The 22648-nt window shown below is 32.8% G+C and overlaps 1 protein-coding gene across 1 annotated transcript; it reads right to left on the reverse strand.

Annotated features, from left to right (window-relative positions):
- Positions 1-198: 198 nt before the first annotated feature.
- On the reverse strand, positions 199-22580 carry LOC113510422 (gloverin-like). The gene is made up of 4 exons (XM_052895060.1): positions 22483-22580; positions 9411-9528; positions 6711-6896; positions 199-4982 (listed from the first exon to the last, which is right to left on the reverse strand). The coding sequence occupies exons 1-4, from the start codon at positions 22563-22565 to the stop codon at positions 4848-4850; spliced, it is 522 nt and encodes a 173-aa protein (XP_052751020.1). The 5' UTR covers positions 22566-22580; the 3' UTR covers positions 199-4847.
- Between the last annotated feature and the right edge of the window lie 68 nt (positions 22581-22648).

Raw genomic sequence — 22648 nt, forward strand, 5'->3', positions numbered from 1 at the left:
ACAAACATAAAAAAAAATACAACCGAATTATTTCCTTCTTTTTGAAGTCTATGCACTACTTCAATACCGATTCAAAATTGTGTAGCTTTACTAGCTTTTACTCGTGACTATGTCCACATGACAGGAATATATTGGTTTACGGGGTTTCAAAGTAGCCTATATACATATAATAAACATGCACCAAATTTCATAGACTGGTTAAGTCGTTAAATAATATTTATTTAATTAGACTACATAAGGCCCATTTTGTTAGTTATAAATTGACTTAACCTATGTTAATAAATGAGCGGTTATAACGCTCTTACATTGATAACCTGTCCCACCCAATATTTTAGGATAGAACAGTCTATTAAAGCTAAAGCTAAAGCGCCAATAAACATTGTTTTGAATTGTTTTGCTTCTCTAATAACAATAATGATTTTTTTTGTTTAAGTAAACTTAATTATAAACATTTTTGAATTATCATTTAAAATTATTTTATTGCCCAGTTCGAAATACAAAGTCATCTAAGAATTACGGGCAAGAAATTATTGCTTTCTTTCTTAAACAATTTTTATCTCTTGTAACATTTTTTTCTTAAATAAACCGTCCATTTCTAATTTCAATGAATCCAAATATCATTTTCAATCAAGTAAGCTATTATTTCAATTGCCATTCAAATTTTCGTCAAAAATTTACGGATAATAACTGGCCATATTGTGCAGTATTCTGCATTAAACCATCCATGAAATGGAAGGAAAAACAATAGCAAGCGAGCAGAAGCGCGGACAATCGAGCCTACTCCGGATGGCAGGGTGACCTCGATAGCCGCTTGGGTACTCTTGTGGTGCTTTGCATTATAAGATTTCTAGTAATGTGTGGTTATTAATAACTACCTAATATTAATTCTTATCTTATATTATAATAAAATAGTAATTAATCTCTGTGCATGGGCGATATTTGAGAAAATTTGACATGAGCAATAGAAGCCAAAATTATATTTTTCGAAATTTTGTCTATCTATATTATTGTTCCAATATCACGCAATAACTACTAGGTATGGATAATATGAATACCGATCCGGTATCTATATATTAGTGTTTTGTGGACATTAATGATGAAAAAAGGTCATTTAGATACCGCCCATATTGATCGGATATCTATGTTCGAATATGTTAAAAATCCGTTATAAAAAAATACTTATTCTATACCTATTTTATTTTTGTGTGATTATTATTATTCAACACTGACAACGTTATAATTTATCATTTAATTATAATTTAATAAACCCACCACAAATTTATTATATTTTTTTTTTTTACACAATACACTTTAAGCACACCACTGTGTTAGTCAGACTTATCCAAATACGAGTATTATTGTTATTATTAGGACGCCGCGGGTTGGCGAGGCGCGTGCTGAAAATCAGCGCTGTAGTGTCCCTGACACTACAGCATAATGCTGAGCACGGACCTCATTTTGCAGGTATTGTGACGCACGCACACACACACTCATTTTGGATGAAACTGTTATAATACGAATTGTTTTTTTTTCTTTTTTAATTTTATATTCTTTTTTTTTTTTTATATATATATAAATATTGTGTGTAGTTTCGTTGTTAGAATTCTTAATATATGATTTTTTTTAACCTCTGTGTGGGTGTAGTCGCATATTTCTGTAGAATAAAGTTTCTTTCTTTCTTTCTTATCCTATATTATTTTTGGATAACGGATTTTTAACATATTCGTTATTGAATCTGTACATAGATATTGTAATTAAAATATATAGTTATTGCTATGTTACCTACCTCTAATAACTACTACACTTAAATAGATGTGGTTTTCACAGTTATTGTCCTAAAGTCTAACTTAAAATCTCGTATATCTTTTGTCTTGATACGCCATCTAGAAGTGTTCATTTTCTATTGGTCAATTTTTCTAATTTTTCTGTTTCTCAAATCCATACATACGAAGTAGCTGGCAATAAGCTAGTTTATAATGGAATTTTATTTGAAAAATGGTTATTAATTAAAGTCTATCATTCTATAATTCAAACGTATACATTAACGTGCTTGGTGTTAGTAAATCATGCAATGATTTACTAACACCAATTTACTAACACTTAAATATTTATTATAACACATAATTTTAACATAAATTAGAAATGAAAATTAACTGTTAGATTTATTATAATTTGAACTATAAAATTTCTTCAACAGATAACTTTACAAAATTGTAATAAAAAGTAATAAAAAAATTCCTTGTCTTTTTCTCAGTGCCCTACACACAAAGGTTGTCTGGAAGATTGCTTAGTGATAAGGCCGCCTTTGTATCACTTCTCATTACAAATCACTATATTTTCTATTATTTTCATAAATGATGCAATAAAGTGTAAATAAAAAAAAAACCAGAGGGAGACATTGTACAAAAGTCGATTGCTTGGGTACCTCTGTCCCATTCGTGTTTCAACCGTGAAGCAGTTGTGCTTGCATGGCTGTGTTTCGGTTTGAAGGGTGGGATATGGCGTGAATTTACTGGGTACAGAGGCATAACATCTGAGTTCTCAGGAATGGCAACGCATGGGGGGTATCATGGGCGAAAAGGTATATTCTGTTATGTCCACGGTACTGCTCATGTCTATAGGCGACGGTTACCACTTTCCACGGGTGGACCGTCAGCTAGTTTCCCATTCTAAGTTGTATTAAAAAAAATACATAAATACAATAAAAAAAAATGAGATATCTGAAGAAATATCAGAATCTATTTGAATCGAACCTGTGGTAAGCGGTAAGTTGGTGGCAAATTTACTCAATGTTTTCTTTTATTGATATTATATATTATTCTTTACTTTGTCATTGTTAGTTTACCCAAATAAAAATATATATATATATATTAAAAATATTTTTAGTTGACTATAAAGTAAATTAGTAGCATAGTAGAAGAAAAATCGTTTAAAATTTAGTATTCACGTGCATGTTATAAATAATCGGAGGCAGCTAACAGAATAACCTTTAATCTACTGAGATATTTTGAAATAATATTCTTTGTTCAAAATATAGTATTTTATTTCGATTACACAAGACCCAACCTTTAGCAATTTAGCTTATCTGTAAAAAACACAGACCGGTCTATATATAATAGGTTTATATTTTTTTAGATTGCCTAGAAAATATTACGTCTAAGAGTTATAAATAAAGACTAAAAAACCTTTAATACTTTATTGCAGTTTAACTGTATATTGTTTTTTTTTATACAACTTAGAATGGCAAACAAGCTAACGGCCCACCTGATGGAAAGTGGTAACCGTCGCTTATAGACATGAGCCGTGCCATGGACATAACAGAGTATAATGCTTCGCCCATGATACCCCCCATGCGTTGTCATTCCTGAGAACTCAGGTGTTATTCCTCCGTACCCAGTAAATTCACTGCCATAACCCACCCTTCAAACTGAAACACAGCCATGTAAACACAACTGCTTTACGGTTGAAACACGAATGGGACAGAGGTACCCAAGCAATCGACTTTTGTACAAAGTCTCCCTCTGGTAAGCCTCTGGTATGCGTCTCCTTACTGGCATATGCCCAGTTAGGGCACCCATAATAAGTCTTGCCTGTTGTCTGCCACTCAACGTAGTAGAGAAAATGTCCATTTGTATTCAATTAACGTTTAATATCAATTTTAATCTTAATTACTGTTGCAATATTTAGCCATAATAAATTAATACAATTCTGATAACATTAATTTTTTTCTAAACTTACTCATTTATATGTAAATACGGACGGATGGACAGACAACGAAGTGATCCTATAAGGGTTCCGTTTTTCCTTTGGAGACACGAACCCTAAAAATTGAATTCACCATTTCTTTCAGTGCGTAAATTATTAATTTACAATATTGTCATTATAGTTTGAATATAAGCATTTGGCGTTCTATTGTTTCTGTTATGAGAAATGAAAAAAATAATGGTTGAAGGATAGGCAGCAGCGTTCTTCTTAAAACATCGCCCAAGCCTACATTACTAACAGGAAAGGGATTGTTAGTAATGTAGACTGAGAATCTCATTGCTAGCAATATACCCAACCAGGTGGACCTCCTCGCGGTTTTCCCTGGAAACTATCATGGTTAATTCCTGCTAAATTCATCATAATGGGCTAACTGGCCTGTTTTCATTCTCATCTAACACCCTTCACTGGTGCTCCGCCAGCGCATCCCGTTAGCGCAGGCAGGGTTACCATACCATTTTCATTCATCAAAAAAACTATGGTTGTCAACCCGCCTGCTCAGTGTGGCAAATATTAATATTCCCCCAATAAGGAGAGGTCTTTGTTCAACAGTGGATAATTAATGGCTGTTATGATGATGATGATGATGATGATATGATTGTAAATAATCTACCTTCAAATTTGTTAAATTAACAATATCTTCTATTTGTATGATTTTTTTTGCGTAACATCAAGAACGCGGAATATCAAGGTGACATCATTGTTTATAATTTATATGAGGTTCACATCTCCTCTATTAATTTAATTTACGGTGAAATAAAACACATTTCACTTTATTTCATTTATCTTCTTTTAAGATTTTATCATAGACAAAATATCTAACTATAGGTAGTTCAAAGCACTCAACCGATGTCTAGTCATGTTCAGTGTCTTAGAAAGAAATTGAAAATATCATATTTACGCGTCTGATTTATTAAAATATATACTTTAAGACGTACCTATTTGTTCAAATGACGTATTTATTTCTTACTCTAATATCGTACCGCAATATGTATTAAAGATTATATAAATTCTATTAATATTCTTGTTTTTATAGTAGTTATCGTTACTTTATTGTAACTGAAACGAATAATATACTTTACAAATTAAAAGTCATGTTGAAATTGTCCTTGTACAGCTATGTCAGGCTTGCCACGTCCCACTTCTTGAGAGATGGCTCCACCAGCGGAAATACGGGTGTTCTTATCAAGGTTCCATACTCCGGACCCTGTTGCTGTTACCTGGAAATCAACCAATATTGTCACAGTTTGAATGACTCTTTTCTACCAGTTGTCCAACGTTATCATTAGCTTGCACATAAGAAAAAACAGGATACGGAAGGTTACTTTCTCGCTCTACCTCATGCTTGCTACAGCGATAATGTACGAATATTTATTGTTGGACTCGAGACTGGGACATCTGCGAACTCCCTACGGGATGCAAGTACGAGTCTTGAGCATGCTCCTTGCTTGAGCGTACGGTGGCATGCTGCACCGCGTCGTTCATCCTGACCCAAGGGGCCAAACCTGCGCTATAGAAGCGACAGATTCGTTTACCGATTGTCTTGGGAGCTTCCAAGACAAACGACTGCTTTCGTTATTTGATGTACGAAGATATATACATACCATGGTCGTTAGGAATAGCAACGCATGAAAGTACCATGGGCATCACAGTATATTCTGTGATATCCATAATACTCTCCATGTGATTATCAATTTCTGAGCCTTCAACTCGTTTTCCATTATAAGTATCATAAAAAAAATAACCGGAGGCGAAGAAAACTTGTTACAATATTAAATTAAGATATGGTCAAAACTAAACAGATTCACTATCAATAAAATGACCTACATGATGCAGTAGGGTCAGCATATTTCTTTTGTGTTCATGAGTTTTCCGAATTGAATTCCGATGGAGCTAATTTATGAAATGTGCTTCTGTGAATTGGATCGAATCTAGGTGTAGCTGATTATATCGACAGTTGATTTTATCTATTTCCTCGTGATGCAGGACCAATTGATATTGCGATTGTGTACCGCTATTATAAAAATAATAAAGGCCACTATCTGATCCTCAAACTGAGATAGGTATCATTATAATATGTTATTGGAAATAACAAGAATAGATCTGAGGCAATTTGAAAAGGATCGTTTACTTAATTGGCTCCACTAGGAATTCGTTCCAAGAATTCATTTTCCAAATGATGGTTAGACAACTCTTTATTTTTTTCCCTCAAAAGATTATATAGTAATAAAATAGCAGGAAATGTAATTATAGGAAATAGAGAACAAAATATACCGACTTGCCTATAAACGTTAAATCCAATTAGTGCGTTTAAGTAATGTTGTTTTATCTATGTTAATAGATAGAGACGCCACGTGGTCTCGGCATAGAACGGCCGGCATAAAAGCCTAACTGCGGTTATAAACCCGCCTATTAAGCGTGGCAAGTAATGGTAAAACTCTCCAAAGGAGAGTCTTATATACAGCAGTGGACAGTTAACGGTTGATATGATAATGATGATGATATAGATATAAAAGACAGTTTCTACAGAAATTCCGTCAGGTAAAAAAATTTTAATTCCAAACCAAAAATCTCTATAGATAAATACTTTATCAAAATTGAAGTATTTGATATCATTCACTGACGCCTACTAGACATTGTACATGGTTTTGTTCACACTAAATCCGTATCTTCTGTACATATAAGAATTTCAAAAAATCTCCTTTATTCCGAAATAATCTAGCGATGTTGAGCATGAGTGCCCTCTAACGTTTCATAAAGTACATGCAGAGGGTACTCAAAACTCGCTACGAGGCGTTTAGTATTCATCTACAATAAGGAACTATTGTGCAAAATTTCATACCTCTAGTCCTACTAGTAAGGTTGTACATTCATGAGTCAGTCAGTATTAGAGTGAGAAGGAGGAAGCGGGAATTAGCGTTCTTTTTTTTTTAGTAAATTATACTCACACTGGTACGCCCACCAATTTGCTTGCTAATATCCAACGCAGCTTTTGCATCTTTATTGGACCAGTCTAATCTTCCTCCGAGATTGCTGGTACCACCATCAGCTCCTAAAACCCTAGTACCGTAAGCTTGCCCTTCTAATTTTCCTCTGTTGTCATTGAATATTTCTTGCTTGTAACCACCTTTGCCCTGCCAATAAAAAATGTATTAATAGTGTTAACTGTTGACATTTAATAAAATTTCATATTTATAATTATGAAGTCCATGATGCAGTGGTAGGCATATAGCTTTAATATAATGAGGGGGAGAAGGGATTGTTAGTAATGGGGATTAGTAGTCTCATTGCTAGAAATATACTCTGTCATGTCGACCTCCTCGTGGTTCCTCCGGGAAACCACGGTGAATGATTTATTGTTAGATTCGTCACGGTAGCCTGACTTGCTTCATCCTTACTTATCCTCTCTCACTGGTACCTCGCCAGTGTATACCGATAGCACAGGTGGGGATACCATTTCATAATCGTCCATTAAAAAAAAATGTAATTAGGTCCTGAATTCGACTTTCGGCTGGGCCAAGCCAGGAAGTGAACTTTTATACATATTTTTTTTTACTGTTGAAGGATCCCACGATTGATCACGATTTCATTTGATGAAAAGCGATGATGTGGTCTAAAATGAAGCTAGCGAACTCACGAGTAGCTTGCTGAAATTGGCTAGAGTTTGGGTGTTCTAAGGTGTATCCTCAGATGTTCATTGCCAGATTGTAAATTAAGAAATAGGTGATTGATATGATTACCAAATTGGTCGTTAACTGTCCACTGCTGAACATAGGCCTCCTCCATAAAAGGAGTTTTGTCAGTAATTGCCACGCTTGGCAGGAAGGTTGGCAGCAGTTAAATTTGGCGGTTTTAAGAGAGACGTTGCTGTCCATCCTTCGACCATTCAGTTTCCTTAGTCGTCTCGTCCGACATTCATAGAAAAGGAAGGGATGGCTCGTTCTATGCCAGGACCACAAATCTCATAATACTTATATGGTGATGATGATAATGAGAAATGTGTATTTTTAAAATGAATTTTATTTGCGTATTTTAATGTATATTGTTGACAGTTGGAAATATTTTCATGTTATTTAAAAAGCTTTTTGTTTATCTCGATAAAGTCTCATTTTTTTATAAACAACTTAGAATAACAAACAAGCTGACGACCCACCTTATGGAAAGTAGTAACTGTCGCCTATAGACATGAGCAGTACCATGGACATAACAGAGTATACTGTTTCGCCCATGATACTCCCCATGCGTTGCCATTCCTAAGGACTCAGGTGTTATTTCTCTGTACCCTGTAAATTCACGCCACATCCCACCCTTCAAACCGAAACACAGCCATGCAAACACAACTGTTTTACGGTTGAAACACTAATGGGACAGAGGTACCCAAGCAAACGACTTTTGTACAAAGTCTACTTCCCTTATATATCCATTTTTTTTCTGAATATGTTTGCTGTTGGCCGTGAGTGGCCTTTACAGCTTCACCGAACGCGTATACAGGGATACAATTATGACCTGTCATTTTATATACTAATAATTTTATATATAAACATAAACTTTCAGACTTTCAAATATTTCATACGAACACTTAATTAAATCAGTCCATTATTGGAACCCAGATTGAACAATCCTTGCAGTTTCACACGCAATTTATCATGTAACGATACCAATGTTCAGATTTTCGATCGAGTATCGCACACGAATCAATCGCGCTATAGGATGTTATAATTTATCTAACAGCGTGTCAAAGTAATTCGAGAAATGCTTGTTCATTCCTCGAATTCCTTTGAGTGCTTGATATTTCCGTACGGGCGAGATTAATTGTGTAGACACTTGATATCGAATTCCAGAGGAAACTTTGTACAAAAGTCGTTTGCTTGGCTACCTCTGTCCCATTTGTGTTTCTACTGTGAAGCAGTTGTGTTTGCATGGCTGTGTTTCGGTTTGATAGATGGGATATGGCAGTGAATTTACAGGGTACAGAGGTACAACATCTTAGTTCTCAGCAATGGTAACGCATGGGGGATATCATGGGCGAAACAGTATACTCCGTTATGTCCATGATATTGTTCATGTCTATAAGCGAAGGTTACCACTCACTATCAGGTGGACCGACAGCTTTTTTGCAATTCGAAGTTGCATAAAAAAAGAAATTCGTCAAAGCAAATGCTGCCAATATTTGACAAATCTATTTCTTTTGATCAACAGAGGGTATCATTAAGCGTGTAACCCGATAGTTACAGAAATATGCCATTACATCACCGTAAACGATCTTTATCGCCGATATTGATCACTGTGTGTATAGAAATGGTACCCCGGTATAGAGTCGTAAGAGACGATGTAAGGGAGGGCGAGGAATGGACAGCAGCGTTCCTCTTAAAACATCTCTAAAAGCCTAACTGCGGTTGCAAACCCGCCTGCCAAGCGTGGTAAGTACTAACAAAACTCCCCTTATGTCAATCAGTGGAAAGTTAACGGCTGAAATAATTAATAAAGAAAAAACATTCTTTAACATTTATTTCATACTAAGCAATAGTATGTAAAAAGAAGCCAATTTGGGACGTTACTTAATATACGATCTGGGTATATATATGACTGTCTTTAAGTAGGTGTTAACACAGAAGAAATATTACTGTTTTATCTATGATACTACTTACGAACAGTCCCTGGTCGTCATTGCCAAGGGTACCGAAGACTTTTCCTTTACCCACTTGTTTGTCCCACGTCACATCTCTGGGATGACGGGCTTGCTTCGAATAATAGTATTGTGGATATCTGTATATAAAAATTAATATTAAAATTTGGAATAGACCAGTCTTTAACGAAATATTTAAATTAGATCTACCACTTTACATCGTCAGCGAATCGTCAGCTTGCTGTATTCTAAGCTGCATAACAAATACACACGTATTCTAGCTTCGCCCTGTGGTCACAACATAGAATGGACCACCTCTTCCTGACCCGTGAGTGTCGTATAATGTCGTATAATAGAGGAATTTAATGGTCGAGAGATGGGAAGCAGCGTCCCGGTTAAGACTTTTTTTATGCAACTTAGAATGGCTAACTAGCTGACGGCCCACCTGATAGAAACATGATAACCGTTGCCTATAGGCATGAGCAGTACCATGGACATAACAGAATATACTGTTGCGCCCATGATACCTCCCATGCGTTGCCATTCCTGAGGACTCAAGTGTTATTCCTCTGTGCCCTGTAAATTCACTGCCATATTCCACCCTTCAAACCAAAATACAGCCATGCAAACAAAACTTCTTGACGGTAGAAATACGAACAGGACAAATGTGCCCAAGTTGTTTGACAACTTTTGTACAAAGTCTCCCTCTGGTAAAAACATGTGACGGTTCGCCTATAGTACAATAGGTTTAATACCATAAGTACATAGAAAAGAAACAGGGGTTCCTATGGGTGACCGCTGCGAAAGCGGAGTTATTTAATATAAACAAACTTTAAAGTCAAGGTTCACAATAGTATACAGAGAAGACGTTACCATATATGAAATATTGACACAGAAGGGAAACTCCTTTGATGTGTTTCCAAAGTGTAGTGGATGTCACAAGAAAATTAAATAAATTAAACAAAAATATATTATATTTTATATATAACCAAATTATAGTTTACCTTTTTATCATCAGGTGTAAAAAAGATACATACAACACAGTTTAATAAGGTTTATGAGAGTCTTTAAAGTTTTATAAATTCGATAATCGATTTAATATAAAATACCAAAATACGTTAACATATAATTAAATTGAATTTAAAGAAAAGTTCAGTTCGAATAATAGGCTAAATCTGATTATTGAAATATCTACCCTTCGGTGACATAATCTATGACGTTATTAGAGAAAGAATAAAAAAAAAAAAAGGAGGAGGAGAGCCGGCAGATCGGCGGGCGCGCGAGAGTCGCTTTTTAGGAATTGCGCAATAAAAAAAAAAGAAAAAAAAAAAAAAAAAGATGGCGCAGGAGTGGTGTTTTAAGGAACTGCGCAATAAAATAAAAAAATAACTGGGATATAGATCTAGGAGGGACTGGATCGATGAAGGGGTTTGAGATCTTAGTGTATCACTATCGATTAAGTGTGTGAAATTAATCAATCGAAGACTGGAGTATCCGGTGAGCTTGTTCCATTTATTACTACGTAGTTAGATTTTTGACTGTGATCACAGGCAAAGTTTATACTTAATATTTTTCCCAACAACTATTAAAATACGTATTTAGTCGAGTCCATATACCTTTAGGTAATGCGTATATCGTTAAATGCAATCACATTTGAACAAAGTTTACATCAATATAATTTACGTACTTACGTTATTCTACTCATATACAAAATCCAATTATATGGTCGTTTGATAGAACTTCATCAATTTGATTCAATGTTCTAATTGTCCAGTTTTGGAAAATACTTATTGAATCAACTATTGAACTATTACAATACTAACTAGTTTCATATCTAGTTATTATAAAGTATTTATTTATTGAGGATAATAGACTAAAGTGACTATGGTCTGGTCTCATTGCTGGGGAAACAGCCATTGATGAGAGAGAGGGGTTATTGAGTGGCGACCCTGTAAATGCAAGTGCGGTGTGGGCTACCTCCATTGTTTGGAGTGACTGTTTTATGTGTATTGTGGGGCCGTTCCTTGTGTCAGTCGGTGGAAATTGCCTGTGTTCAGTCGTGGGTTGGTGATGGTTGAGACGATGATGATGATGAAATATTTGTATTTATTACACAATTACAGTGTTGGTTTGGAATATCTGTTCATACTTAACGCTTCATGGTGAAGTGTTTTTATACCATTACTCAGTCGACCAGATTAATGATTCTTAGTCTATATTTGATTATCCATGACTACATGTGGGGATTTGTTTTACACCAGATGTACAAAGAGACAGCTTAACTGTTGCAAGTGATATTATGTGAATGTAATACTTTTAATACATTATTAATTGTGTTACTAAATAAATTCATGTGACTGTGGGGTGTTTATGGTAAACAAGCCTGTATTGTTTAAATAGATATTTTGTCTTGATTTATTATAAACTTTAATATTGATTTTGTTGTAGTAAGCAAGCTGATAATAACAATTCTGTGTGTATTACTGATTACTAATAATATTTAATTATGCTGATATTATAGGTGTGGATTTATTTCCTAATGGTAATAAAAGTACTGAAAGATTCTCTGACTATAGTTGCTCTTGACTAGGTGTGGGGTTCGGTATGGAATTGGTACTGTATGACACTTGTGAGGCTATGTATTTTGCTCATATTTAGAAAGGAAGTTGTCCTGGCGATGGGGTTTGTATGTATGTTGTTTGTTCATGTTATATTGACTAGACAAGTTCGGACAGGGTTAATATTAGTGAATATTTACTGGATTTATATTTAATATACATGTTTTGAATATTTTATGGGAATAGTATGGAGATATACAAGTAGTAAAATATAATATTAGTATTTTATAAATTTAATTATTGAGTTATATGTTTATGTCGGACTGTATCCAAGGAGATATTATCCTATTAATATCAAGTTAGGACAATTACTTTAAATATTAATAAAGCAAACACTAACACTGATTATTCACTTCTTTAATAAATTTACATTAGAGGTTAGGAATCAAATAGATAGCATATTGGGAAATCTTCACCACTCATGTATTTGAGGAATGTTCTTGATAATTAGTACTGTATGTATATATTATTGCAAGTACAATTGCAATAAGAATGTTAAACTTCTAATCTTCTGTTCATTCTTGAATTTGAAAGTAAGCTTGGCTACTGATATGAATATAAAACTGCAGCATTACTGGATACTATTAATTATTTCTGGTGTAAACCATGATTATTTATGTCACTGATAATTTAGTTGTATATTACGGTTGATATATGATGATTTTATATTTAATTATATTAAACAAATACAAATAAACAAACTTGCTAGTATTTGTTACGTTGACAGTTGTGATAGATAATCAAAATTCAATTCAATACATCAATACGTCATTCAATACGTCATTAATGTGACAGATGTCAAACAAAAGGAGATTATACACGTTATGATTCTATATCTAAGTCTATAGAAAATTTATATAATTTTCTGTTATTTTATAATAACTGTAGGGGAAATATTGGAATTATTTATATGAGAAATTTCACTTAAATGATATGATAATTATTTAAAGACCTAATTTCTTAGGGATTTAATCATGATGATTTAAACACTAAAACACTTGTTTATCTGAGAAATCCTCTTAGTAAATAGGTTTACTAAGACACTAAAAGGAAGTAGATATAGTATAACTATAGTACAGCTACAATAATTGTATGGGACTTACTGTCCTTTCTATACAAATATATATTTAATATATATCTTTTACATTATAATTATTCAATATACATCTACTACTCAACATACACAAATAGGACTTATTGTCCTTCCTATATACCTATATATAATAATTGACCTGGCACTTTAATGTGTAATTTATCAGTACTTACGTCAACAACCAATTAGGACTTATAGTCCTCTCTATAAAGCTACATAATTTATTAATCTGATTATTTCACAATGTGATTAATCAAACCTCTACAAATATTACAAAAGATCTCTATTACTCTCAACACAATAATAGCTTGTTGGACTTAGTGTCCTCAAACTTATAGAAAACCCAACTGGTTATTTTACGAGACGTTGTTAACTTGTGATTAATCAGTGTCTTTTAAAGGACTTATAGTTCCTTTAGATATATCTCTCTGAATAAATAATTGGTTAATTCACAATGTGGATAATCAACAATAATATTATATATAATTGACTGGACTTATAGTTCATTCAATAGCACTCATTACTTTTAGTAGCTCTCGACCTATGGGTTGGACTACTCGATCTTAGGCTCCGGCCTAATCAACAGATTTAACTTGAACCTTGAGTATTCTTGGCATTAAGTAAATAATATTAAATTGACAATGCTATGTTATGATATAGCAATTATCAACATTATATGGCTTGGCCAATTCCAGGGTGTGGAAGGTATCCCCTATCACACAAATCTTCATCTCTATCGGACTGTCTTCACAGGTGATCTCTAATGTCACATCATAGGGCCGAAGGGTTATGTCCCAACAAAGTAAGTTCTGGTGTCTGGGTGATCTCGCTTCTTGGTCTGATCTCTTGTGGAGCCGAAGGGAAACCCCCATTGAGTAAGCTCGTAACAGGGTGACGCTGGGAAACAGTTTCGTACTGTTAGTGGGTGATCTCTATGTCGCCATATAGGACTGAAAGGGTCATCGCCCATGAGTAAGCTCTCGTGTCGGAGTGATCCTGGGATTTCAGTTACGATTCGTTTGCCTCTGGCAAACACTAATTTATACTGGAAGCATCGTGGGGCTGGTGGAGCCACTGTAATGTTGAAGTAAATGTACTTATGTTTGGTTTGGAACTGAGAATACTCATTCCCTTATTACCATCAGAGTGCATTAATAAATAGTAATACCCTTCCCTACCTTTTTGGAGGAAGAGTTATAGATAGTTGGAAAGTCTTCCACTGGTCCGGGCGTGTGAGGGGCCCGACCGCTCCCCCATTTTTTTATTATTACAGTTATTCTGTAATTTACTATTAAATTAACATAACTTCCTTGTTACATGAATTATGAGTATAATTCATTAATTATTCTTAATCATTAAAGATTTATCAATCATCTTCATTATTTAACTCCTATCATATACCAATTAAAGAACCTTTTGGTTATTACACACACAATGGGTCCTACATTACTAGACGATCACACATTTATTTATCTGGCCAGATGATCAAGTGTTCTACTATAAGATCTGTTCAATATTAAGTGTTTATTGTAACTATAATTACTATTTATAGTTTATATGATTCATAGGATGTTTGGGGTGTATAAGGCAATATAGGTATGGGGTTATATTGAGGGTGTTAGGCCATTCTTTAGGGTAAGTTTTCATTAGATTTTCATAGATTTCATTAGGTTAAGCCTTCGTAGGCTTTTCTTAGGCTTTGTAGGTTTTCCATGTGTAGGTTAGATCAGAGGGTTATTATTATAAGGGGTGCAAAAGGGGGGGACCATCACAATTGGTGCCGTGACCAGGATATAATTGGTTCATGACTATTTACATATCAGATCAATTTGAACACTTGGTCACAATTGGAGCTTGTGACTTCAGGGGTTGGTTATTAAAATATGAAGGAGTATAAAGTTAAACAGTAATATCTGCTAATAGTATAACTCAAAACCAACTTTGATGATTATGACTAAATAATTATACCGTCATAGATCTAGGATTTGGACCTAATTTCATGATTTCTATGTCTATAGGTAAATAGCCTATTTTACTGTTATCTCATGTTCTTAGGATTTAATTTATCAAATTCATTCAGTGGTTACCTATTGGAGTCAATTATACAACAAATTTACATGATTTGGTTTATATTTTATTTTACTCTATATCAATTGAGTAAATAATATTAAGTATTACACTAATAGGTACATAACAATAGTAGTGAGGATAGCTTACTAGGTTATATTCAGTTCACATTGATCTAATTTTATGCTATAGGACACATTTATTATTCTTTTGCTTCATTAATTCTCAATACTTACTGAACTATTAATTTAACATTATAAATTTTATAAACAATAATTATGCTATAATGACTTATACATAAAATTTATTAAATTCTTTTATTGTGAAAGAAATGATTTAAGATGAATTAATGACATTATTTATTTCTGAGGAAATATCCAATTGACTTTTATTTCATAAACTTTTATGATGCAGTGACATTGATTATATATATATAAAAAAATCAAATATTATATAATTATGATTTGATTTTGATCATCCTAAGATGTTTAAATAGCTTATATAATGTTTTATAGGGGGTTTCAAATTGAAAGTTAGACGTTTCATAAAATGTCATTAAGGTTAGTTAGGGCCTTTAGTTACTTTATTTGATTACCTAAATTTGAAAATTTAATTAGGTGTTTTCATGTTGTTAAATTTAATTCCAACAATTTATTAGGATGCTATTATAATATTTTATTTATGGTTCTATACATAATTTCTTTATTCCACTTTAAAAAAAAAAAAAAAAAAAACTTTATACTTATATCAGACGGAGATTTTGTAGGTTATTTATACATATACACTCTTTACATGCCTAAGCATTTTACATACTTAGATGTTGCGCACACTTAGTTTATTTTGCTCTTTGTAATTGCACATAACACAAGACATCTGTATCTTTTGAAATAATAATTTATTGTACAAAATAAATTAATTGATGTATCTAATGTAGTTGTTTTAGGTTTGCTGTTGTGATCTTTTGGAGGAAGCGATGGGGGTCTGTCTATCTATCTAATAGGGCTACATAATATTTTATTATAAAACTTATTGATCATGTTATTTCTGAGAGTATTAAGAAATAGTCACTGGTAATTTAAGTATATTAAAGGAATTTCTTATAATAAGAGTTTTAAACTATGGGGGCCGTTTGTATTATTTATGCAACATATTTATAGGAGTCTTGAAATTGGGGGGCCGTGCAAAAATTTTCAGACAGATAAGAGTTTTAAACTATGGGGCCGTTTGTATTATTTTATGCAACATTTATAGGAGTCTTAAAATTGGGAGGCCGTGCAAAATTTGTCAGACAGGGGAGCCGGTGGTGATAAATTATTATTTATATAAGCTTTACTTCTATGATTAAAATTAATAAATAAAAATTAAAGTTATTTGAATTTTGTTAGGGACTATTATTTTTTTTTATTCAATGAACACTAGGTTATTTCTTAGATGAAATATGTATTTGTGGTTACTTAGACGCTTCATAAAGTTTTATTCGTATTGTTTAAATTTATTTTAACAAATTTATTTGAACATCTTCATTTTAATATTTAATTAACTTGGGATTTTATCTAATCATTTATTTACACTTAGACAATTATTTTAGGATTCCTTTTTGCATTTATTACATTTTAATGCTTAAATTATTTCACTTCATTTCGCTTTAGGTTTTTACTTAGGCTCTTTCGCTTGTTGATATGTTATACTCATACATTTAAGCTTTTAATTATGAACTTCCATTTAGATGTTTTAACTCGTATCTTTTAAATAGATATTTTATCTAAATTTACTGATACAAATAACGTTTCTATTAGGTTCTTTACTTGAAACTCTTCACATATTTAGGTTTTATACATTTAGACTCCTCACATACTTAGGCTTTTCATACATTTAGGTTTTATAGACTCCTTTACACACATTTAGGATTGTATTCATTTATGCTGTTTATGATATTGTAATTACATGCATTGAATTTATTACATATAAATAAACGAGTATAAAAATTTTAATTATAAAATTTAATGGATTCACTCTATCATTACAGCGTATGCAAATTAATTATAAATAATTATTTACAAATCTATTCATAAATAAATATTATGCTTAATTATTAATATATTGAGTAGAAATTTTAAGGCTATTCATACACATAACATACAACAACACATAATTTCGGGTTTAAAGATCTTTTTAATACTTTTATTGTTTTGAGTCTTAAGAATATCAGAGGGTCTTAGTATCGATTAATCAATGAAAATTTAAATGATTTTAAAGCTCTGTAAAGTTAAATTATATACAGATATGTGAGGTACATTTTTAGGGTTGGAAAAAAAAATGTAACAATAAACTTATCTTGTTGTAATTATCAATCCGGTAAACTCCTTGATAATTAGGGGGCCGGATGTGACGGTTCGCCTATAGTACAATAGGTTTAATACCATAAGTACATAGAAAAGAAACAGGGGTTCCTATGGGTGACCGCTGCGAAAGCGGAGTTATTTAATATAAACAAACTTTAAAGTCAAGGTTCACAATAGTATACAGAGAAGACGTTACCATATATGAAATATTGACACAGAAGGGAAACTCCTTTGATGTGTTTCCAAAGTGTAGTGGATGTCACAAGAAAATTAAATAAATTAAACAAAAATATATTATATTTTATATATAACCAAATTATAGTTTACCTTTTTATCATCAGGTGTAAAAAAGATACATACAACACAGTTTAATAAGGTTTATGAGAGTCTTTAAAGTTTTATAAATTCGATAATCGATTTAATATAAAATACCAAAATACGTTAACATATAATTAAATTGAATTTAAAGAAAAGTTCAGTTCGAATAATAGGCTAAATCTGATTATTGAAATATCTACCCTTCGGTGACATAATCTATGACGTTATTAGAGAAAGAATAAAAAAAAAAAGAGGAGGAGAGCCGGCAGATCGGCGGGCGCGCGGGAGTCGCTTTTTAGGAATTGCGCAATAAAAAAAAAAAAAAAAAAAAAAAAAAGATGGCGCAGGAGTGGTGTTTTAAGGAACTGCGCAATAAAATAAAAAAATAACTGGGATATAGATCTAGGAGGGACTGGATCGATGAAGGGGTTTGAGATCTTAGTGTATCACTATCGATTAAGTGTGTGAAATTAATCAATCGAAGACTGGAGTATCCGGTGAGCTTGTTCCATTTATTACTACGTAGTTAGATTTTTGACTGTGATCACAGGCAAAGTTTATACTTAATATTTTTCCCAACAACTATTAAAATACGTATTTAGTCGAGTCCATATACCTTTAGGTAATGCGTATATCGTTAAATGCAATCACATTTGAACAAAGTTTACATCAATATAATTTACGTACTTACGTTATTCTACTCATATACAAAATCCAATTATATGGTCGTTTGATAGAACTTCATCAATTTGATTCAATGTTCTAATTGTCCAGTTTTGGAAAATACTTATTGAATCAACTATTGAACTATTACAATACTAACTAGTTTCATATCTAGTTATTATAAAGTATTTATTTATTGAGGATAATAGACTAAAGTGACTATGGTCTGGTCTCATTGCTGGGGAAACAGCCATTGATGAGAGAGAGGGGTTATTGAGTGGCGACCCTGTAAATGCAAGTGCGGTGTGGGCTACCTCCATTGTTTGGAGTGACTGTTTTATGTGTATTGTGGGGCCGTTCCTTGTGTCAGTCGGTGGAAATTGCCTGTGTTCAGTCGTGGGTTGGTGATGGTTGAGACGATGATGATGATGAAATATTTGTATTTATTACACAATTACAGTGTTGGTTTGGAATATCTGTTCATACTTAACGCTTCATGGTGAAGTGTTTTTATACCATTACTCAGTCGACCAGATTAATGATTCTTAGTCTATATTTGATTATCCATGACTACATGTGGGGATTTGTTTTACACCAGATGTACAAAGAGACAGCTTAACTGTTGCAAGTGATATTATGTGAATGTAATACTTTTAATACATTATTAATTGTGTTACTAAATAAATTCATGTGACTGTGGGGTGTTTATGGTAAACAAGCCTGTATTGTTTAAATAGATATTTTGTCTTGATTTATTATAAACTTTAATATTGATTTTGTTGTAGTAAGCAAGCTGATAATAACAATTCTGTGTGTATTACTGATTACTAATAATATTTAATTATGCTGATATTATAGGTGTGGATTTATTTCCTAATGGTAATAAAAGTACTGAAAGATTCTCTGACTATAGTTGCTCTTGACTAGGTGTGGGGTTCGGTATGGAATTGGTACTGTATGACACTTGTGAGGCTATGTATTTTGCTCATATTTAGAAAGGAAGTTGTCCTGGCGATGGGGTTTGTATGTATGTTGTTTGTTCATGTTATATTGACTAGACAAGTTCGGACAGGGTTAATATTAGTGAATATTTACTGGATTTATATTTAATATACATGTTTTGAATATTTTATGGGAATAGTATGGAGATATACAAGTAGTAAAATATAATATTAGTATTTTATAAATTTAATTATTGAGTTATATGTTTATGTCGGACTGTATCCAAGGAGATATTATCCTATTAATATCAAGTTAGGACAATTACTTTAAATATTAATAAAGCAAACACTAACACTGATTATTCACTTCTTTAATAAATTTACATTAGAGGTTAGGAATCAAATAGATAGCATATTGGGAAATCTTCACCACTCATGTATTTGAGGAATGTTCTTGATAATTAGTACTGTATGTATATATTATTGCAAGTACAATTGCAATAAGAATGTTAAACTTCTAATCTTCTGTTCATTCTTGAATTTGAAAGTAAGCTTGGCTACTGATATGAATATAAAACTGCAGCATTACTGGATACTATTAATTATTTCTGGTGTAAACCATGATTATTTATGTCACTGATAATTTAGTTGTATATTACGGTTGATATATGATGATTTTATATTTAATTATATTAAACAAATACAAATAAACAAACTTGCTAGTATTTGTTACGTTGACAGTTGTGATAGATAATCAAAATTCAATTCAATACATCAATACGTCATTCAATACGTCATTAATGTGACAGATGTCAAACAAAAGGAGATTATACACGTTATGATTCTATATCTAAGTCTATAGAAAATTTATATAATTTTCTGTTATTTTATAATAACTGTAGGGGAAATATTGGAATTATTTATATGAGAAATTTCACTTAAATGATATGATAATTATTTAAAGACCTAATTTCTTAGGGATTTAATCATGATGATTTAAACACTAAAACACTTGTTTATCTGAGAAATCCTCTTAGTAAATAGGTTTACTAAGACACTAAAAGGAAGTAGATATAGTATAACTATAGTACAGCTACAATAATTGTATGGGACTTACTGTCCTTTCTATACAAATATATATTTAATATATATCTTTTACATTATAATTATTCAATATACATCTACTACTCAACATACACAAATAGGACTTATTGTCCTTCCTATATACCTATATATAATAATTGACCTGGCACTTTAATGTGTAATTTATCAGTACTTACGTCAACAACCAATTAGGACTTATAGTCCTCTCTATAAAGCTACATAATTTATTAATCTGATTATTTCACAATGTGATTAATCAAACCTCTACAAATATTACAAAAGATCTCTATTACTCTCAACACAATAATAGCTTGTTGGACTTAGTGTCCTCAAACTTATAGAAAACCCAACTGGTTATTTTACGAGACGTTGTTAACTTGTGATTAATCAGTGTCTTTTAAAGGACTTATAGTTCCTTTAGATATATCTCTCTGAATAAATAATTGGTTAATTCACAATGTGGATAATCAACAATAATATTATATATAATTGACTGGACTTATAGTTCATTCAATAGCACTCATTACTTTTAGTAGCTCTCGACCTATGGGTTGGACTACTCGATCTTAGGCTCCGGCCTAATCAACAGATTTAACTTGAACCTTGAGTATTCTTGGCATTAAGTAAATAATATTAAATTGACAATGCTATGTTATGATATAGCAATTATCAACATTATATGGCTTGGCCAATTCCAGGGTGTGGAAGGTATCCCCTATCACACAAATCTTCATCTCTATCGGACTGTCTTCACAGGTGATCTCTAATGTCACATCATAGGGCCGAAGGGTTATGTCCCAACAAAGTAAGTTCTGGTGTCTGGGTGATCTCGCTTCTTGGTCTGATCTCTTGTGGAGCCGAAGGGAAACCCCCATTGAGTAAGCTCGTAACAGGGTGACGCTGGGAAACAGTTTCGTACTGTTAGTGGGTGATCTCTATGTCGCCATATAGGACTGAAAGGGTCATCGCCCATGAGTAAGCTCTCGTGTCGGAGTGATCCTGGGATTTCAGTTCTGATCCGTTTGCCTCTGGCAAACACTAATTTATACTGGAAGCATCGTGGGGCTGGTGGAGCCACTGTAATGTTGAAGTAAATGTACTTATGTTTGGTTTGGAACTGAGAATACTCATTCCCTTATTACCATCAGAGTGCATTAATAAATAGTAATACCCTTCCCTACCTTTTTGGAGGAAGAGTTATAGATAGTTGGAAAGTCTTCCACTGGTCCGGGCGTGTGAGGGGCCCGACCGCTCCCCCATTTTTATTATTACAGTTATTCTGTAATTTACTATTAAATTAACATAACTTCCTTGTTACATGAATTATGAGTATAATTCATTAATTATTCTTAATCATTAAAGATTTATCAATCATCTTCATTATTTAACTCCTATCATATACCAATTAAAGAACCTTTTGGTTATTACACACACAATGGGTCCTACATTACTAGACGATCACACATTTATTTATCTGGCCAGATGATCAAGTGTTCTACTATAAGATCTGTTCAATATTAAGTGTTTATTGTAAGGGTTTATATGATTCATAGGATGTTTGGGGTGTATAAGGCAATATAGGTATGGGGTTATATTGAGGGTGTTAGGCCATTCTTTAGGGTAAGTTTTCATTAGATTTTCATAGATTTCATTAGGTTAAGCCTTCGTAGGCTTTTCTTAGGCTTTGTAGGTTTTCCATGTGTAGGTTAGTTTAGAGGGTAGTTATTATATAAGGGGTGACACATAGGGAAAGGGGGGGACCATCACAAACATCACCAAAAATCTAACTGTGTTTGCCAACCCACCTGCCAAGCGTGAAAGGTACTGGAAAAACTCCTCTAATGAGAAAGATTTATGTTCAAAAATGGGTAGTTAAGCTAATGCCATAATACATATTGTATGGCATTTCATTATTATTTCAATTTAAATATCTATGCCTATCACTTACTTTTCTTTGTAGCCCGGTGGTACTGAGACTTGTGCGTATGCGCAAACAAATATCACAATCGTACAAATCAGAAATGAATGCATTTTAATCTGAAACAAACTATCACTGTACAAGCATAATTGTTTACAGGTATAACGGAAACAGTAAAGAAGGCAGTGAATATAAC

Source organism: Galleria mellonella, unplaced genomic scaffold (assembly GCF_026898425.1).
Source record: "Galleria mellonella isolate WM207_F2 unplaced genomic scaffold, CSIRO_AGI_GalMel_v1 utg264, whole genome shotgun sequence".
NCBI classification, from domain to species: Eukaryota; Metazoa; Arthropoda; class Insecta; order Lepidoptera; family Pyralidae; genus Galleria; species Galleria mellonella.

Excerpts from the sequence above, each read along its gene's own strand:
- LOC113510422 (XM_052895060.1), bottom strand. The coding sequence starts at position 22,565 with ATGCATTCATTTCTGATTTGTACGATTGTGATATTTGTTTGCGCATAC. Across the intron at positions 6,897-9,410 it reads ATGACGACCAGGGACTGTTC|GGCAAAGGTGGTTACAAGCA; the intron begins GTAAGTAGTATC and ends TTTTATTGGCAG. Across the intron at positions 4,983-6,710 it reads AAATTGGTGGGCGTACCAGT|GTAACAGCAACAGGGTCCGG; the intron begins GTGAGTATAATT and ends GTTGATTTCCAG.